Here is a 20,699-nt window from a genome sequence, read left to right as displayed (position 1 = left end):
GTTTAGCTGTTGCAATGCTGTTATCACCAACGCAGTTCCGGCTGGCTAGGTGTCAGGGGGTGTGGCCTACTATGCAAATGAGCTATTGCCAGGCTTTTTCTACTAAAAAGCCCTATGCGAAACAATGGCGATGTCAGAGGGTGTGGCCTAATATACAAATGAGCTCCTGCTGGGCTTTTTGGTTATCACAACAACAAAAAAGCTTTGATCGCTGCAACTTCGCCTCTACCATGCATCGAACTCACTATTTAACATGGCATCTGATACAGATGGCCTATGTTGCAGACAGCAACTTTTAAAGCCAATCCCAAGACCATGAAGCTCAGTATTAATGAGGCCTCAGCTGTGATTAAATGCCACCTCTCCGGAGAACGGCTTAAGGCTGCTTACAATAAAAGCGCCGACACAGTAACAAAACTGCACAGTAAAAGGAACACACAAATTCAAAAATCCCAAAGTAAAACCGTGCAAAGCTGAAAGATAGCAAGGAGGAGGAAATTCTAGAAATGGAGTGCCACCACTGAGAAAACTCTGTCCTTTGAGCAGCCAGGTGATCAGAGATTCACATGAGGCAATCGAGACACTACAGAATGGGGCAGCTATTCAGATACACTAACCTCAACTTGTTTAGGAAAAATCTGCTTCTAAAACAGATCAAAAAGGATTACATGTGGTTTTCAAGACTCATCTTCTACACAGGCTCCCATTTGGCACTTGAAACGTCATACACGAATCACCTTTAGTCTTCTGTTATTGATTCAGGTTAAGAAATAATAACCATCTAAGTATAAGCTGGAAATTCATTTTGCAAATAAGGATTTTAGTTAACATAGGTTTTACATTCACATTACAACCTCTTGTAACTCCTTTAGAAGAGAGGAATGGAAATAGATTCAGAGGAGATAGCCATGTTAGTTTGTTGCTGCAAAACAGTAAAGAATCCAGTAGCACCTTTGAGACTAACAAATTTCATTGTAGCGTAGGCTTTCGAGAGAAACAGATCTCTTCGTCAGATGCAGGAAGGGTATATAGCAACTGGCTGAAGATATTATAGTTGGTTATATTGGCCAGTTGCTATATACCCTTCCTGCATCTGACAAAGAGAACTGTGTTTCTCAAAATCTTATGCTACAATAACGCTCGTTGGTCTTAAAGGTGATACTGAACTCTTTGCTAGGAATGGAAATGGAGCAGCCAAAATTAACAGAAATGTTCACAAAGGCGCACCCACACAATTGATAAGATGTACTTCTTAGACAAAGGAGCTGTAGCAGGGGTGTCGAACTCACTTGTTATGCAAGCCAGATCTGACATAAATGAGACCCTGTTGGGCTGGGCAATGCTGGACTGGGCCATGTGTGTACCTATTTAAGAGTACGTAGCAGAGATATAAACTTTATAAAGGACACAGACAAACCCAAATATAGATAGATGATAGATAGATGATAGATAGATAGATAGATAGATAGATAGATAGATAGATAGATAGATAGATAGATAGATAGATAGATAGATATAGATCGATCTTACAAGAAAATGTGCTTAAAACATTAGTACTCATTGATCTTAAAGGTGCTTTCTTTGTATTTCTCCTGTGGGATCCAGGGAAATGGGCAAAGGAAGCTCTGGCTCTTTCCCTTCCTCTCTGGCAGAGCAGGAAGGGGAGGAGCCTCAGCCTAAAGAAGGAAGAGAGGCTCGGCTCAGTAGCTCTGCTGTGTGATTGAGAGAGCCTGGCAAAGCAAGCTCTGCCTCCCCTGCTTCTTCCCCAAGGGAGGCGCCTCAGCCAGCAGAAAAGATAGAGGCTTTGTTCTGTCACTGCTGTGCGACTGAGCAATCTTGGCAAAGCAAGCTGAGATGCAGAAGGGAGCAAGAGAGAGGGAGAAGAAAGCAGACAGCCAGTTGCTCCAGAACCTGATGGGAGCCCTTTGAGGGCCTGATTCAGCCCCCAGGTCTCATATTTAACACCCTTGAGCTATAGTCTCCTGTCCTTCAGACTAAAGATGGCCTCTTTCATCTCTTGGTTTCTGAGCGTATATATCAATGGATTGAGGAACGGGGTCAGTGTGGTGTAGAAGACACCTATGACCCCGCTGAGAAGATCCTGAGCCCCCGGGCGCAGATAGTTGAAAGCAAGAGGCACGTAGCAGATCATCACCACAATGAGATGGGCTGCGCAGGTGGAGAAAGCCCGACGGCGCCCGTCAGCCGAGTGGATCTTCAAAATAGCGGAGATGACATAAGCGTAAGTCATCAAAATCAGAAGAATGCACATGATGGCCACCAAACCGATATCAATGAAGGTGAACATCTCGTTGAATGTCGTGTCTGCACAGGACAGCTTCAGCAAGGCAGGGATGTCACAGAAGATGTAGCCGATCTCGTTGCCCAGGCCATAAGGCAGCCAGAAGGTGACAGTGGTTTCAATGATAGAGTGGAGGCAGCCTCCGAGCCATGACCCGAGTGAAAGGCACAGGCATGCTCTGGGGCTCATGATGGTGCTGTAATGGAGAGGCCTGCAGATGGCCAGGAAGCGGTCGTAGGCCATCACAGTGTACAGGAAGAATTCGGAGCAGCCCAGGAAGTGGTAGGAGAAGAGCTGGACCATGCAACCTCTCAACGAGATAATCTGGCCACCTTCCACAAACCCAGCTATCATCTTGGGGACAATCACAGAGGACATGGAGATGTCCAGGACGGCTAAGTTGCAGAGCAACCAGTACATTGGCTTCTGCAGCTGCTGTTTGGATGCTACAGCAAGAACAACAAGGGTGTTTCCAATGATAGTCAGCAAATAGATGAGCAGGAAGAAGAGGAAGACAGGGGCATGTAGCTTTTTAGGGTATGGAATGCCCAAGAGGACAAACTCCGCCAAAGAAGTTTGGTTTTCACATGCCATCCATGGGATATTGCCTTCTGCAAAAGAAAATTGATAGAGGTTTTTAAGGTTCAGGGGGGCAGGATAGTGAGGAATATAAGAATCATCTCTAGGTACAGAGACAGAGATTCTATGGATATAATATGTATGCACAAAACGTAAATAATTTTCTTCCTGCCCATTCATTGAGATCCTCACCTGAGGCCCCTCTGATCCTTCCTGTCTTCATCCAGATTTTAAAACCTGGTCCGATTTCCCACTCACCTTACGCCACTCTCACGTTCCTCTTCTCAGTGGGGCTTCCTTCTGATTTCAACTATCTGTCCCGGGGCTGCAACTAGCGTCGGCTTTTTTGCGCAGCAAACAGAAACCTCTAAAAACCAGTTTCTGTTTGCTGCACAAAAAAGCCAATGCTAGTTGCAGCCCTGGGGCAGATAGTGTGAAATCGGAAGGAAGCCCTGCTGAGAAGAGGAACATGAGAGCGGAGTAAGGCAAGTGGGAAATCAGTCCTGCTTTCCTTGCATGGTTCCAGATGAAAGGCTCTATTGGCACAAGTGTGAAAACCTATTAAATTTGTCAGGCTTTTAGGTGACTCCCCCCCGCCCCCCGCACAACAGACAGTGTTGGGTTGGATCCGAGTACATAGTTGTGGATAGATCTGGTTTAAAATTAAATAAGTGACAATTGGACTACCAACATACTATACACAGCTTGATCAAAGATGGAATATGACTTTATATGAGAAAAGCTGGATTTCTGGATTTTCAGCCTGGCACTCTGAATCTATTCTCTGATTTCTACTATCATACTGATTATAACAGCAGGGAAGAGATGAACAATTCAAAAGATTTTATGACTACTATACTCTCCATAAGGCAGGGAGTTTTTTTTTAGCAGAATTGGCAAAGGAACAGATGGGAAAATTCCTGGAGAATTGTAAAGAAATGGAAAATATGGAAAATATACAAGAACGGAGGTATCAAGGAGCACAAAATCTGCCTGAGAAGTGGGCAAAAATGAAACAACAATTGCCTGAGATTGCTTTGCGTGATTTTAAAATGAATGCAGTTTATGCACTTATGCAGGAGAAACAAAACCTACAGTTCACTGAGAGAAAGAAAAGGGGGAGTAACATCAATTTGGTTCCAAAGCTTTTTGTAAAAATGCTCAGCAATGAAAGGGAAAAATCAGTTGACTCAATTAAAATCTACAGCCTCAGAGCAAGTCCAACAACAAGGATTATGATCTGGAAGGATTTAGGAAGAAGAAAATATAAACTCTTACCATACAGTGGGTTGACATGAGCATAATATTATGGATCTGACATAACATCTTGGAATGGATATTCTGATTTTCGAACTAGGGGATCTTCATTTTTATTCAAACTACAAGAAGAGATTATAAGACTATTCTCTAACGGGCACAATATCATGGGACTTAATTTTGAATCCCCCCCTTTTTTAAGGATTCTTCAAACATAAAGCAGGATTATTTGGTTTTTTATTTTTCAAATTGAATGGGCAGCTTGTTTTGGTTTGGTGTGATTTTCTGCAGAACTCAAAGTCATAATGAAGTTTAACAAAAAAAAAGAGGGGTTTTAATGACTCTAACAACTTGTAAAACTTTTTAAAATTTAAATATACGCTAATGTAAGGCTAAAAAGTTAAACTGTTTAATTAGAATTTGGACTATTGTAGCTAGAATTACATACACACATACATATATATAAGGAAAGTGTGTACATATCTTTATAATATTTTTGCTTTTTCTTGAATGGTTGGTGAGGAGATGCTCTTTGTTCATTCCCATGCATTGAGATGTCTGCCAATGAATTAATCCACTAAGAGCTTTTTTCTTTGTTTTCCAGGGAACTAAATGAGTACAATTTGATGGAAGTGAGATGAATCTTTCCTATAGATCAAGGTTCCCCTTTCTGTTTAGTGTGAAGTTGTGGGAGCAATTGGGAATGGCTAGCACCTTCTGAGATGAGGGCTGCTGTAAAAACAGCATTCCATGGGTTTGTGTGTTTTTTTCTTCTCCTCCCTTGCTTACTTTTTCTTTTTTCTTTTTTGAAAACCCATCCTTTTTGTTTAATAAAGAGAGCTAACTTTTCAAGTAGATGCCTAAAGTTAACAACATTTGTTAATAAGACATGAGTATCATCTAACTCAGAAGCCTTTCATGGTTAATGAGAAGTTTGTTTTATTTTCGTTTAGCCTTGAGATTTCTTTGTAAATTAGATAGAGATGCAGCTGCTGTTGCTATATATTGAAACCACTTGGTTAATAAGCTAGTACTGAGGACCAGAATTTGAACCTTTCTTTCTCTTCTTTTTTCCCCGTCCTTCTATTGTTTTATGTAGATTAAAGATACATAGATTTGGTTTTGTATGATCACAGATACGATAGATAAGAATCTGGAATCTGCCACTAAATAGTTGGTAAAACAGGAGGATTTTACAGTAATATCAAAAGATCATAAAATATTTGTAGACTTTAAAGGTAATATCTATGTATTAATTTTGAGTACTTGCAGGTATAATGAATTATACTTTTTCTTTTGTTTTTCTTGATGTAGTAATAACTGTAATCTATTTCTTTATTATCTGTATCCTATCCCTGATCCTTCCCCCAATTCCCTAATTTTGCCTATAAAATTTAATAAAACTTGTTATTAGAAGGACAGAGGTGCCATTCAATCACAGCGGAGTGTCTTGTCACTTGGCAGAGGAGAGAGGCTAATTTTTCAGTCCCTCTAGAGACTCGCACTTTGCCTCCTGCCCTGTTCTTGTGGGTACCTTGGCTCCCAAGAGCAGATTTAGGGGGACCTCAGTGGGCAGCAGTAGGACCGTGGAGGCCAGTGAGTCCTGCTGCCTCAGTTTTAGTCTGCTATCATTGGTTTGTATCCAGTCATAAGAACATAAGAGAAGCCATGTTGGAGCAGGCCAATGGCCCATCCAGTCCAACACTCTGTGTCACATAAGAACCTAAGAGAAGCCATGTTGAATCAGGACAATGGCCCATCTAGTCCAACACTCTGTGTCACATAAGAACCTAAGAGAAGCCATGTTGGATCAGGACAATGGCCCATCCAGTCCAACACTCTGTGTCACATAAGAACATAAGAGAAGCCCTGTTGGATCAGGCCAATGGCCCATCCAGTCCAACATTCTGTGTCACACAGTGGCCAACCCCCCCCCCCCCCCCCAGGTGCCTTCAGGAGGTTCAAGACCTTCAGTATGTTTAATATGTACCCAACTGAGCCACCATTTATAATTTTTTTGCAATCTATCTAAATGTATTGTTTATATTGGTCTGGTTTTAAATGTACATTTTAAATTGTTTTTATTATGTTGTTATCCGCCCTGAGCCCTTCTCTGGGAAAGGGCAAAATAGAAATAACCTAAATTAAAAAAAAAAAATAGTACAGGGTCTACTGTAAACTCCAGGAGGATCAGCTACATCAGGGGTGCGTGGCCTAATAGGCGAAGGAGTTCTTGCTACAAAAAAAAGTCCTGCTAGTATTCATTAGGGCTAACTCTGCTTAACTTCTGAGTTTTCATGCGGTTAGGCCATCTTGGGCCATCCATTTCAGGGCAAATATATAAATACAGTTCATATTAAAAGGTGCTTTTTGGAAGGGCCTGATCCTAACACAGATTCCTAACGTTTTCACAATCATTTAAGGAACACCTTCTCTTCTCAAACAGCTCTCACTATAAGGCCCCACCAGGTGCTTAATGCACGAGCCAATAGTTATCCTGTACTCAATTTGGTGTAGTAGTTAAGTGCACGAGCTCTTATCTGGGAGAACCGGGATTGATTTCCCATTCCTCCACTTGCAGTTGCTGGAAAGGCCTTGGGTCAGCCGTAGCTGTTGCAGAGTTGTCTTTGAAAGGGCAGCTTTTGTCAGAGCTCTCTCAGCCCCACCCACCTTGTAGGGTGTCTGTTGTGGGGGAGGAAGGTAAAGGAGATTGTAGGCCACTCTGAGATTCAATGTGAAGGGCTGAGTATAAATCCAATGTCTTCTTCTACTCTAAACTGTCCCCCTTTCCCCAAGTGGTGGAAATATTTATCCAGTTTCCACTAAGACAGCAATCTAGGGTTGCCAAGTCCAATGCAAGAAATATCTGGGGACTTTGGGGGTGGAGCCAGGAGACTTTGGGGGTGGGGCCAGGAGACATGGGGGCAGAGCCAGAAGCAAGGGTGTGACAAGCATAATTGAACTCCAAGGAAGTTCTGGCCATCACATTTAAAGGGACAGCACACCTTTTAAAATGCCTTCCTTCCTTAGGAAATAATGAAAGATAGGGGCACCTTCTTTTGGGGCTCATAGAATTGGACCCCCCGGTCCAATCCTTTTGAAACTTGGGAGGTATTTGGGGGAGAGGCACTAAATGCTATACTGAAAATTTGGCACCTCCACCTCAAAAAACAGCCCCCCCCAGAGCCCCCAATACCCGCAGATCAATTCCCCATCATTCCCTATGGGAATCGTTCATGGAGGTGCATAATGGCTGTGGGGGTGGGGCTTCCCCCGCCGGCCAGCTGGCTGGGGGAGGGGGGAAGCCTGTAAAACCGGGGGATCCCCCGCTGGGACCTGGGGATTGGGAAGCCTACAGCAATCAGAGGGCGACTCTCACTATGTTGTTTTAAAAAAACTGGTTTGCTAAAATACTACACTTTTCTACCCATCAGACACAACTTGTGATTTCTTTGCATAGGTTTTTTTTCTTTCAAGTTACATGTCAGTTGGGTTGCCTGCAGGGGTCATTTTGTAGAAAAATAGGTGGCAGCCTCATTAGCACAACTCATTAGCATATGCTGCCCCCCAGCCAAAAGCAACCCAATACAAGAAAGGAGAGCCCTGGGCGAGCGAGGCCTGCTTGGGCTGGCTAGAGATCCAGCCAGCCCAAGCAGGTCTTGTTTGCCTGCGGCTCTCCTGGGCCACCCCCCCAGTCAAAAGGCCAGCAAGCTACCCGCCACGCAAAATCACATAAGAGGTGGAGAAAGGGCAGTGTGGGCTTCTCTAGGGTTTAATGAGGGCTGATGGGGGTGTGGCAAAGCCCTCGTGGTTGCCTGGCTGCCCGCTCTCCTAATCTAGGGATTGTTATGCAGCTGCACCTACTATTTAATGGACAAGGTAGGTGGGGAGGAAGAGGAGAACCCTCAGAAAGGTTCAGGAGCTGTGCTCCTGTGAGCTTCTGCTGAATCTGAGGCCTGGTTGCCTATTCTATTAGTGATGGGGTGGTCATGATGGCATAGATTAATATTTGGGGGGGGGGGCGGGGAAGCCACTCAGATTCACTCACAGGCAAACGACCTCACTGGCAGGCAGGTGTAGCTTTGTCAGGATGCATGAAATTAAGTAAGAGATTGAAGGATGAGCTTCGGCAAGATGTCTCTGTAAGAGGTGTAGCCTGTTCGGGCACACTCTGTAGAACATTCGCTTCAAGTCTTGCAGTCTTCTTCTGGCAGGTTCTCCATCTTGGAATCTAAAATCATCTCCAGCACTCTCTCCAGATCATCCTCTAAAGAGTCTCTTCACTATGCTTGAAGACTTTGCCGTTTTCCAAATATTTGAGCTCAACGATGCCATTGCTTTGGATGTGTAGAAAGCTTTGAAGAGGTGGGAAGTTAAGGACCAGTTTGCCTCTCTCCTTTTAAAGCATCTTTTGCAGAAGGAGGCGATGCACCAAAACCCTAACCAGACTGATTTGCTCATCAGGGGAGACTTTCTGCTGATATTTACCTCCAGCTACTCCCAGCAGGTTTTTAAAAAATGCTACATCATCCCATGTCCTCTGGATTCTTCTCTTCTCCCTTAGGATATCATTATTCTTCTTCAGGATCATGGCACTTAGTTACTCCATGGAGAATCCAAAAGGATGGCTTTATTCTTGAATGAAAACCAGATGGGAAGAAATGAAAGGATGACAGATCCCTTTAAGGAAGAAACTTTTGAAGAAGAACCTACAGATTTTGAAAGTGAAGTGAATGCTGCATAAGGAGGAACTGGGAGAAACAGTTCACCAGAAGTAGATGGGATATCAATAGAGCTATTCCAAGTCACAGAAACAATCTATCAAATGAAAAACAAGAATCTGCCGACAAATATGGAAAACAAGGCAATGGCCTATAGACTGGAAACGCAATCTATAACCCAGTTCTAAAAAAAGGGCGATGTCAAAGATTTCAATTATCAGGTGTATATGACAGCAAAGCTGGCATTTGAGTTTATTGCAAGCTCTGGTCCATGCTCAAATGTGATGTTGTATTATTGTGGATGAGGAGTTGTTTGAGATTGTGGGGTTGTCCGTGTGCAAGAAAAAGTTTGCCCCTCAGTACTTACGAAAGAGAGCTGTCATTGTCTAGTAAGGGTTGTAAGTCATTGTTGATGCTGTAATGGACTGAAGCAGTTAGCCTAAGTAAGCAGGGAACAGCTTGCTCTGATTGGCTGAGCCACAGCCATGGATACCAAATGTATCAATTTGTAAGAAGGCTTGTGTGAGGGGAAATCACAGTGGAGTTCAGCTTTTGTACTGAAGCAGTTCAGAGTAGGGAGTTAGCTCTGAAGGAGTTCAGTTGTGACAAGCAACTGGGAAGGAGCTGAGAACAGCCTGTGGGCTGAGTTCCTTGTGAGACTGAACTGATTTTAGGATTTCTGTCTGAGAAAGAGAGTTATTTGGAAGAAAGGGCAAAGCTAGGCTCTTTCTGTGAGGAAACTCTCTGAGTGAAAGCAGAGGAAAACTGAAGGCTCTGCTGAGGAGATCTGTCAGCACTTCAGGGCAGACTCCTGGTTCAATTAAGAACACACCAGTACACTGGGAGAGAGGCTAGATCATTGTGGCTGAGAAGAAATCCCAGGAGATAGACAGGGACACTAGCTGGCGGGGGAACACACAGGATTGAGGGACTTATGAGATAGCACTCAAAGGTGTGAGCCCTGAGGTATCACTCTAAGGTCTGGAGTGTGTCTGTATGCTAGTTAGAGAGTGTCTGTGTGGGGAAACTTTTGGCACAAGTCAGATAGTCCTTGGTGTGAAAGACAGAATGTGTGGCCCTTTTTTATTTTATAATCCTTCTCTGATTAGAGTGTTCTTAGTGCGAAGGAGGCACTGCCTGTCTGTTTAGAATCTGTTTGTTTTATAGATCTTAAGCCTGCCAGTAATTTTATAGAACTTCAACCTGCCAACATCTCTGGTGATTAAAGATTGTTTGTTTAGTTGAACTTATGCCTGCCAACTGATTTGTTAACAATCAAACCAATAACTATTATTTTATTTCCTCCCTTGCATTTTGTAAACCAATAAATATACTTTTTGGATTTTGAATTTGAAAAAGTCTGGTGCTTAGTCATTTTCTGACAGGATTTTAGTTTGTGTGCCTGAGGTACTGGGCGAAGGTGACTGAAAAGACCACAGTGGTCACTTTCCGCAAGTTGACCCTGACGGTCCCTCACAGATACATTTAACTCTTTTGAGCTGAGAGTTGTGTGTGACAACTAGTGGTGTTCTGTTATTATCTTTTTTTGGGCCTGTCTTGTAACAGGTATCACTCTGGCTTTGTTAATCTGTTTTCTGACTTCATCAGGTGGGTACTTTAGTTCCAAAAAGGTTTGTTGTAGATCCCCCAGGTGAGAATCTCTGTCAGTAGGATTGGAGCAAATGCAGCTGTAGCGTAGAGCCTGGCTGTATACAATGGGTTGTTTACTGTTTGGGATGGTAGCTGGAGGCATGCAAGTATGTTTGTTAGTCAGTAGGTTTCTGGTGTAAGGTGGTGTCTATGCATCCATTGTGTATTTTTACAGTAGTGTCCAGGAAATGCATTTCTTGCATAGATTGGTTCATCCTGAGAATGAAAAAAACTAGGGTTGCCGTTCTCCAGGTGGGGCCTGGAGATCTCCCACTTTTACAACTGTGGTGGTGGCACTACTATTAGCTACAATCTACTTCTGCTGCAAATACTATTGGTATTATTCTTAGTATATGTTATACTGTGTTATACAGGTGGCAGAGATGAGCTCCCCTGGAGAAAATGGCTGCTTGGAAGGGTGGAGTCTATGGCATTGTCCCATGCTGAGGCCCCTCCCCAAACCCCGCCCTCTCCTAGCTCCACCTCCAAAGTCTCCAGGTCTTTTCAGAGCTAGCCCTAGACTGTCTGGTACCCTAGGCAAGGCTAATTTATGGTGCACCCCTGGCATACTGATAACATTACCGAATCTCATGGGGGCACTGAATTGGGCACCCTAGGCAATGACTGGTGCTCTAGGCAATCACCTAGTTTGCCTAGTGGCGAGGCCAGCCCTGAGTATTTTCCAACACAGACCTGGCAACCCTAAAAAAGACCCAGCCAGTTATGCTTGAGCAACAGTAACAAGCATACTTGGTAGTGGCGGCGGCACTACCGTTAGCTACAATCTACTACTGCTGCAAATACTATTGGTATTATTTTTAATATATGTTATACAGTGGAAAGTTGAGGAGGGACAATCGCTCAGTGGTAGAGCATCTGCTTGGTTCAATCTCCGGCATTTCCAACTGAAAAGGGTCCAGGGAAATAGGTGTGAAAAACCTCAGCTTGAGACCCCGGAGAGCCGCTGCCAGTCTGAGTAGACAATACTGACTTTGATGGACCCAGGGTCTGATTCAGTAGAAGGCAGCTTTATATGTTCATATGAAAGTTCTGAATTTGGTGTTGTTCCCTTATTGCATTGTAAAGTCATTTTAACATGATCTCTTAACAAAATAGCCTTTGCTTTAGTTTCACTTTTCAGCTGTTATATTGGTTCTTGGCTGTGTCTGTTTATTAGACCCAGCAGGACCCAGACCAGGCCTTGCCTGTGTTCTAATAAAATTCTGTTCCAATACTGGGTGCTGTGGAGTTATTGTACCATATTTCCTCAAAAGGAGAAAAAGAAAAACCTCTGCATGTAAGTTGACTAAAGGTAAGACTGTAAGTCATATAATCTTTATTATATAACATTCAATATACAATAAACAACATAAGACTACGGGAGAATATAATTGTGCTCACTTTTTGCACTTCTTTTGCACCATAATTGTTCATAAGGAGTACTGGATCACACTGTTTCAAATTCAAAAACCAGAGAGACTGGCTTAAACACAAACAAACAAACTTCCCCTCCAAGAGACAAACTACTAGACAAGGTCTTGGATAAATTAACTAACTGACAGTGTAACCCTAAATGGAATTATACACCCTTGCAATCCTAAACGGAACCCTACCCTTCTAAATTGATTTATGTTTACATGGGAATACAAACACGGATTTCCTTAGTCTTTATTTCATCACATTTGCTCTTTAGTGTGAAATCTCGATTCCTTTCTTCTTTCTGTACTTCTCAAAACATCTTCAGAAAGTATTTCAGAGGCAAAACCCAGGGTCCCTTAATTCCATATTTCAAATGTTTTAAATCAATAACATAGAAGCACACAGGCCTCATTTTGGGCGGGAGTTAGGCTTCCCAAATCCCCCGCCTGGGCGGGGGACCCCCGATTTGGAGCCTCCTCCCCCCGCTCGCCAAAAATCTGGAAAGCAGGGGGGAATGGCGGCCCTTCCTACCTGCCCGAGACAAGACGAGCCGAGCGCGAGTGGGCCTCTGGCTGGGTTGGCTGCCGACCGAGGTCTTGCGCCGGAGGGGTGGGCTGGAGCTGGGCACTCCCTCTCGGAGCCCTTTTCTGTCTGGTGGCGGCCACGCAGCTTCCCTTCCCGTCTCAGCCCGGCTGGCTGGGGGCTCTTCCGCGCCCTGGTGGTGGAGCGCCGACTGTCCCCGGAGGGAGGGAGGGAAGCACGCGTGTGGGCCTCTTCTGCGGCGGCCCTTTGCTTTTGCAGGCGCTGCGCAGACAGAGAGCAGTGGGCAGGTCTTTGCCTGCAGCCGCTTGCCCGGCTGTGTTCTCCCCCCCCCGGGCCAGTGGCAGGCCCAGCCAGGTGGGCATCTGGCCAGGGCGGTGGGGCAAAGGAAGGCTGCCTTTCTACGGGCCTCTCCAGGAGCCGAGCTGCCCTCTCGCTTGGAAGCTGCCTGGGCCTCGCCAGCCCCTGCAGCCGGGCGCCTACCTGGCACCCCCCTGGCCCTTCTGGGCGCGCAGTCGGTCTGCGGGGGCAGGGGGAGAGAGGCCAGCCGCTGCTGCCTTCCCTGCCTGCGGCTGCTGCCCAAACCCCCTAAAGTTCCCTGGCCTGGCTGGGGTGGCAGGTAAAGAGCAGTGGCCCTGGGCAGGCTGCGTGATCCTTGTGACGTCACCGGCTCCATCCCTTGCAGTCAGAGCAGCTGTGCCAAGGAGAAAAAGCGGTGCTGCCGCCCGCGGAGCAAGGGGCTGCACACCAGCCTGGAGCTTGGAAATGACATTTTAAAAGGTATGCTGTCCCTTTAAATGTGATGGCCAGAACTCCCTTGGAGTTCAATTAGGCTTGTCACACCCTTGTTCCTGGCTCCGCCCCAATGTCTCCTGGCTCCACCCCCAAAGTCTCCTGGCTCCACCCCCAAAGTCCCCAGACATTTCTTGAATTGGACTTGGCAACCCTAGCGGGAGTTCACAGGAGTGGAGCTCCGAAACCTTTAAATTGTATTGTGCTCTTTCTTTCTTACCCTCTCCCCCAAAATACTTGCTTCTGGGCTCCATTGTTCCTGTGAGAATTTCACTGAACTCTAAGATTTGACAAACTTTCTAATATTTCCCCCACAAAAAAACCCGGAAAATAACCAAAACATATAAAGCAGACAGATGGCAATCTTCATCATCTCTGGCATCTCTTTTTCTATAAAATGACCCCTGGAAGTACACTTTCCCGATATTAACCTCATCCGATTTCCAGTAATAGGGCAAGGATAATGGGAGCCCTGGCTTCCTATTCCCGCAAAATTATGATCCACTCCACTGTCTGGTAGAATTTGGGCAGCATTAGAAGCAAAATTCTAAACAAAGCACCAATTAGTATTTCACAAATATAATACATAGCACACCAGCTACAAATTTCACAAATATAATAAACGCACACCAGCCACAAAACAAATTTCTGATTCTGTAGTCAAGTCTAAAATTGGCATAAACCTCCTTATTACAATATTATGATAAGAACTGATAAGTGAGGCACAGCTCCTGGCACCATCGCTAACTAGGTGCCCCTCCGTGGGTAACTGCAGATTTTTGTCCATTTCCATCACTGTTGACTGCTGTCGAAAAAAGCTCAAGATGAATTATATTTATATCCCTTGTGGCTACAGGGGATCCAATCTGTGCGTGGTCAAATCAGTCCTTACCGGGTACATGTAAAAGTCAGAGTGGCATGTTTCAGTGAAGCGGAGAGAAAGACCATCTGCTGAAGAAGGTTTTTGTTTGTTTGTTTGGAAAGGACAATAATATGCATGAATCTGAATATTTTACCAAACATAGTCTGTATCCTAGTCTGTATTGAGAGCCAGTTTGGTGTAGTGGTTAAGTGTGCGGACTCTTATCTGTGAGAACTGGGTTTGATTCCCCACTCCTCCATTTGCAGCTGCTGGAATGGCCTTCAGTCAACTATAGCTTTCAGAGAGGTTGTCCTTGAAAGGGAAGCTGCTCTAAGAGCTCTCTCAGCCCCACGCACCTCACAGAGTGTCTGTTGTGGGGGAAGAAGATAAAGGAGATTGTAAGCTGCTCTGAGACTCTGATTCAGAGAGAAGGGCAGGGTATAAATCTGCAGTCTTCTTCTTTTTCCTCAGTTCCAGCACTTATTCATAAGGGATCTCTGAGGGTCATTTTCTATTCCTTTGTTCTCTGTCTTGTACAGAAAAGTCAATATCCCTCAGAATTCCCTTATCAAAATTCTCTGGTGCGAGAAATGACTTGGTGACAACAACGCACAAGTGTGAACGGTGCTGCGGGTACAGCAAGAACCTCTTCTCAAAACCATGGAATGCATGCCACATTCTTCTGAAGTAGTCGACAATTTTCAAAAGCAGCATGCCTCTGGGCAAAAATAACTCAGTTCACAAAGGAGACTGTTTTATCCAAGGAAATAGACATTCTGAGGAATTGTTACCCCTGGTTCTGATTAATAGTCTACAATTTCGTCTTTATAATCTCTTGTATCCCATGTGAATATCCATTTCTTATTCCCAACACCCTCCACTCGTTCCATGTCCCTCGGTTCAAAAGGGGCTTTACTCATGAGATTACCTTTGATCTTGAGTTAATGGCAAATACCAGAAGGCCTCACTAAAAAGATCGTAACTGATTTCTCACCAGGCTTCTTCTGGGTGAAGAGCCCTTTTGCTCCTGGTGCTTCTTTCAGTTTTCGCACAAGCTACTGTGGAGATCCTCTTACAAGTAGTTTCTGCTTGCTGTAGGGAAGCGGTGCCCCAGCTCCTAGCTCCGCAGCAGCTTGTGCGAAAATGAAGAGAAGCACTGGGGGAAAAGGGCTCTCCACCCGGGACAAGCTCTAGTGTGAAATCCGTCTGTTTCTTTTTGTAGGGATTTTTCTGTAGCAGGAACTCCTTTGCATTTTAGACCACACTCTCCGATGTAGCCAATCCTCCAAGAGTAGGCTCTGTAAGAAGAGCCCTGTAAGCTCCAGGAGGATTGGCTACATCAGGGGTTGGAAGAATGTCCTTCCAAACTGTAACGGAGGGTTTCCCAAGGGAATGTGAATCCCACCTTGGGTGGCAAATTGACCCTTCCATTAGATCACACATTGGAAAACTGAAGTGAGGATGGCAACACAAAGCGGTTCAGACAGTTCTTTGCCTACACTGACTGTCTTGTTGTCTTAGAGTTTCTTTTTCCTTTTCCCCCCTTGTTTTCCCATTCTTTGATCCTAGTTTCACTGCTGGTGGAGTTTATCAGTTTTGTAATCCCTCCTTAATCTTAGGAGAGCCAGTTTGGTGTAGTGGTTAAGTGTGCAGACTCTTATCTGGGAGAACTGGGTTTGATTCCCCACTCCTCCACTTGCACCTGCTAGAATGGCCTTGGGTCAGCCATAGCTCTGGCAGAGGTTGTCCTTGAAAGGGCAGCTGCTGTGAGAGCCCTCTCCAGCCCCACCCACCTCACAGGGTGTCTGTTGTGGGGGAGGAAGGTAAAGGAGATTGTGAGCCGCTCTGAGACTCTTTGGAGTGGAGGGCGGGATATAAATCCAATATCTTCTTCTTCTTCATCATCTTCTTAGTGAAATGGTGGACTATAAATTATCATAGCCATCACCGCCACCACAACCACCACTATTGTCACCTTCTTCTTCTTCATCTTTGCTATCTTCATCATTGTCTTCATGATCGTCTCCCAAGCTATTTCCGAAGTCATCACCATCATCGCCATCATCATCATCATCTCCTTCTTCTCCTTCTCCTCCTCCTCTTCCTTCTTGATCATCGTCATCAACACCCCAGCTGACATTACAGATATTTCCAAAGTTCATTTTCACTAAAACAGTTCATGGCTTATCTCCTAATAATTTACTGTCGATTTCTTTTTCCATCCCTGTTAGCTACAGAGGAGGACATTATCAAATATATACTCTTCTGACCCCAAATGTTTTCGTTATCATAGAAGCACATGCCACGAGGTGCAAATCTTAGTATGTAGATATGAGAAAATTGCATTAAGCATCAATGCTGTGGTGAGTTACAGCCACACACACACCGGAAGGAAAACACAGGGTTGAATCCATATAGGCTTTTTACTCAAACTTGCCCAAATTAAAATTTTACTACACACTCCATCCCACAGTGGTTTTGTACATGCAGGTCTCATGATCCTGAGCATAGTCTTTTGGGCACTTGGAAGACACCTTTTTTCCCTCAACAGCAAAATGACAGGTTGGATCCAACTAGGACAGACAACATCTAGTTTCGTCCTATAGGCACCCAGCAAATCACTTCCTACATGGGGTTTACGCAGATACTAAGTAGCATCATCCAATGAAAAGCTGTTAAACTACTGGTATTTCCAGGGGTTGTTTTGTAGAAAAATAGGTGGTGAAGCTCATTAGCATATGCTGCCCCTCCCCCAGCTAAAAGCAACCCAATGCAAAAAAGGAGAGACCCAGGCGAGTGAGGCCTGCTTGGGCTGGCTAGAGATCCAGTCAGCCCAAGCAGGCCTTGCTCACCTGCGGCTCTCCTGGGCCACTCCTCCCCTCCCAGTCAAAAGGCCAGCAAGCCACCCACCGCCCAACATCACATAAGAAGTGGAGAAAGCGTGGTGCGGGCATCTCCCGGGGTTAATGAGGGTTGCTGGAGGCATGGCAAAGCTCTTGGTGGCTGGCTGGATACCCGCTCTCCTAATCCAGAAGTTGTTATGCAGCTGCACATGCTATTCAATGGACAAGATAGGTGGGCAGGAGGAGGGGGAACTCTCAGAAGGGATCAGGAGCTGTGCTCCTGTGAGCTCCTGCTGAATCATGCCTGGTTATTTCTCTTACTACACCTGCTGTTGCTGCTGCTTGCTGTGTCAGGTGGTACTGAAATAGTCAAAATCATCTGAGAACTTCCTCTCCCAGTTGGATGTAGAGCACATATTCGAACTGCTGTGAGCAGCACACATAAACACACATGTACCTGTCCTATACTGAATAACATTATCAGTCCATCAAATCAGTATTGTCTACCCACACTGCCAGTGGCTCTCCAGGATTTCTGGTAGACGACTTTCATATCACCTACTACCTGGTCCTCATAAATTGGAGATACCAGGGATTGAAATTGGGACCTCCTGCATGCCAAGCAAATGCTGTACCACTCTGCCGTAATGTCTCCCCAAGGGAAGCAACGAGGGTCAATAGACAGAACACATGCGTGAATGTCACAGATGACTCTTTAAACATCACTAGGTTGGCCCTTTCCACCTTTTTTCACTTGATCTTGCTCCATTTCTGTCCACACTTCAGCCTTAGTGTAGAGGTTGACAAGATTATGCATGGGATAGAGAAGTTAGGGAAAGAAGTATTTTTCTCCCTTTCCCACAATCTGAGAACTCGTGGACATTCAATTAAATTGCTGAGAAGCTGGGTTAGAACGGATAAAAGGAAGTCCTTCTTTACCCAAAGGGTGATGAACATATGGAATTCACTGCCACAGGAAGTGTTGGCTGCTGCAAGCATAGACAGCTTCAAGAGGGGATTGGATAAACATATGGAGCAGAAGTCCATCAGTGGCTATTTGCCACAGTGTATTGTTGGAACTCTCTGTCTGGGGCAGTGATGCTCTGTATTCTTGGTGCTTGGGGGGGGGCACAGTGAGAGGGCTTCTAGTGTCCTGGTCCCACTGATGGACCTCCTGATGGCACCTGTTTTTTTTGGCCACTGTGTGACACAGAGTGTTGGACTGGATGGGCCATTGGCCTGATCCAACATGGCTTCTCTTATGTTTGGCCTTGGTCCATGTTAGTCGTATAATTTCCAACCCAGCCCAAAGGTTTCACCAGTGGGAAAGCTGATTGGACCCAACCCACTGAACATGTCTTTCTCCGGTATTTTATTTTTAAAAACAGTATATGCTTGTATGTGATGTTTGCACATAGTGTGCTTGCTAAATGAAGTTTTGTGCAGTAATCATGATTTGTAGGGTTGCTGCCAGCAATTATTGTCGGCGTTTAGGGTATAGCCACGGATAAGCAGAGATGGCACCATAAAGAAAACACTTTTATTGGACTTTAGAGTAATAAATATGAAGAAATTGAAGAATAAATAAGTGATACTTCAAAGCAAGATCTTGTAATGACAGTTTATATTTTGTACCTCATTGACAACAGGTGATAACTGGTGTAATAGAATAGAATATACAGTATATTGTGTGCCTGCTACAGAGTGACAACATCCAAATATAAGTGGATATTGTGCTGTGAATGCATGACTGCAATTATTCTGAACTGGATTACACATGATAATATCATTGTAAATGATTGCTGTTATGACAAGAATAGCACAATATTTAGACACAGATTTAGATTATCGACTGTGTGGACATTGAACAAATTTGCAGCTTTCCGTATATTCCGGCACTGACTGTTAACACCAGCTACTCAGTAAATGTTGCAGGTTTGCACCGGGAATTAACTAAAAAAGCCCTCTGTTTTCTTCTTTGCTGTCCCACAAAAATTACATTTGACAAATGAATCTCCATTAACACCAAGGTTTCCGCCTGCATAATTTATGTACGCCATCTTTCATCTCCTTATTCCTCAGTGTGTATATGAGGGGATTTAAGAAGGGAGTCGCTGCAGCATAGAACATGACCACCACTCCATCAAAGGAGTCCTGAGATGGTGGACGCACATAGTTGTATACCACAGGAACATAATATATTACCACCAAGGTGATGTGGGCAGTGCAAGTGGAGAAGGCACGCCGTCTCCCTTTAGAAGTGGGAATCCTCAGGATGGCAGAGACAATATATATATAGGATGTCACAATCAAGAGGAAACAGGCCATAGCTACAAACCCAATGTCAATCAAGGTCACCATCTCGTTGAGGGATGTGTCTGCACAGGCCAACTTCAGCAAAGCAGGGATGTCACATAATACATAGTTCACCTGGTTTCTCCATCCATATGGCAAGTGGGAGGTAAGGGAGGAATGTATCGCACCGTGGATGGAACCTCCAAACCAGGAACCAACTGCAAGGCAGAAGGAAACTTGGTAGGTCATGATAGTGCCATAGTGCAGGGGTTTACAGATGGCTATGAAGCGGTCAAGGGCCATCACGGTGTACAGGAAGCATTCCGTGCAGCCCAGGAAGTGGAAGAAGAAAAGCTGGGTGACGCAGCCTGCAAAGGAGATGACCCCATTGTCCATTACCAGCCATGTGATCAGTTTGGGCAACGTCACAGAGGAAACCATCATGTCCATCATGGACAAGTGACAGAGGAACCAGTACATTGGCTTGTGCAACTGAGGTTCCTGAGCCACCACTAAGAGGATCAAGCTATTGCCCGAAAGGGACAGTATATACATGAGGAGGAAGAAGAAGACAAACAGGAATTTCAGGTCTTCAGGGTAGGGGAATCCCAAAAGTTCAAAGTTCTCAAACACTGTTGTTGCATTTTCACACTCCTTTTTGGCAGCATCGACCATTGCAGAACAAAATGTATGTAGCTAATCCATGATTACTAGAAAGAAGAAAAGGTCACTGTTAATAATTACTGTTTTGAAGCAGTTATTAGATTCTTGATAGTCTAGAAATTATATTAAGAACAAACAAGACATTTTTCACATTCATACATTTCCAAAGCAAATATACTGTAATTTTAAAAACCCTGTGTTCTATAAACTTCCCCAATTTACCCTAAAATAGCATGTTGCTCTAATCATCTTTTTTAAAATGTCAGAATATGTTTTTCTGTTCTTCCATTTTTGTCTCACAGCCATCCAATGAAATTTTTTGGTGAGGAAGAGGAAATCATTCAAGGTTACCCAGTGAACTTTATGGGTTACATCAAATTGGAATGTTGGATATTGTTCATTTTAGCACGACACTCTCAACTATTTCAGCACACTTGTTGTCCAGTATGAAATCTTGATTCCATCCTTTCACCATCTCAGAATATCACTATCCTCCAGCGGTTTTGGGGAGGCAAAACCCAAGGTTCCTTAACTTCATATTTCAAACATTTCAAATCAATAAAATATAAATATTTCCCACTGCAAAGTTACCAGATTGCCAATAACAAGAACACCCGGATTCTTGACTTCCTGCTCAAGCAACGTTATGATCCGCTCTTCCATCTGGTAGAACTTGGGTAGAATTAGAAGCAAAATTTTAAACAAAATACCAATTAGTATTTCAAAAATACGTAAGTACCTATATCCATATCAGCCTCCCAAACAATTTTTACCCT

At 44.3% G+C, this 20,699-nt stretch overlaps 2 protein-coding genes across 2 annotated transcripts; both read right to left on the bottom strand.

Annotated features, from left to right (window-relative positions):
* Positions 1–1,972: 1,972 nt before the first annotated feature.
* Positions 1,973–2,896, bottom strand: LOC132583059 (olfactory receptor 10G6-like). Its single transcript, XM_060254724.1, has one exon. The coding sequence runs from the start codon at positions 2,894–2,896 to the stop codon at positions 1,973–1,975; it is 924 nt and encodes a 307-aa protein (XP_060110707.1).
* Positions 2,897–3,590: 694 nt separating this feature from the next.
* LOC132583058 (olfactory receptor 10G6-like) lies at positions 3,591–19,935 on the bottom strand. Its single transcript, XM_060254723.1, has 3 exons — positions 19,004–19,935; positions 12,460–12,865; positions 3,591–3,683 (listed from the first exon to the last, which is right to left on the bottom strand). The coding sequence occupies exons 1-3, from the start codon at positions 19,933–19,935 to the stop codon at positions 3,591–3,593; spliced, it is 1,431 nt and encodes a 476-aa protein (XP_060110706.1).
* Positions 19,936–20,699: the final 764 nt, after the last annotated feature.

This window comes from Heteronotia binoei, chromosome 15 (assembly GCF_032191835.1).
Source record: "Heteronotia binoei isolate CCM8104 ecotype False Entrance Well chromosome 15, APGP_CSIRO_Hbin_v1, whole genome shotgun sequence".
NCBI lineage: Eukaryota > Metazoa > Chordata > Lepidosauria > Squamata > Gekkonidae > Heteronotia > Heteronotia binoei.
The sequence above is the reverse complement of the archived record's forward strand: the minus strand, read 5'-3'. Positions and strand labels throughout refer to the sequence as shown.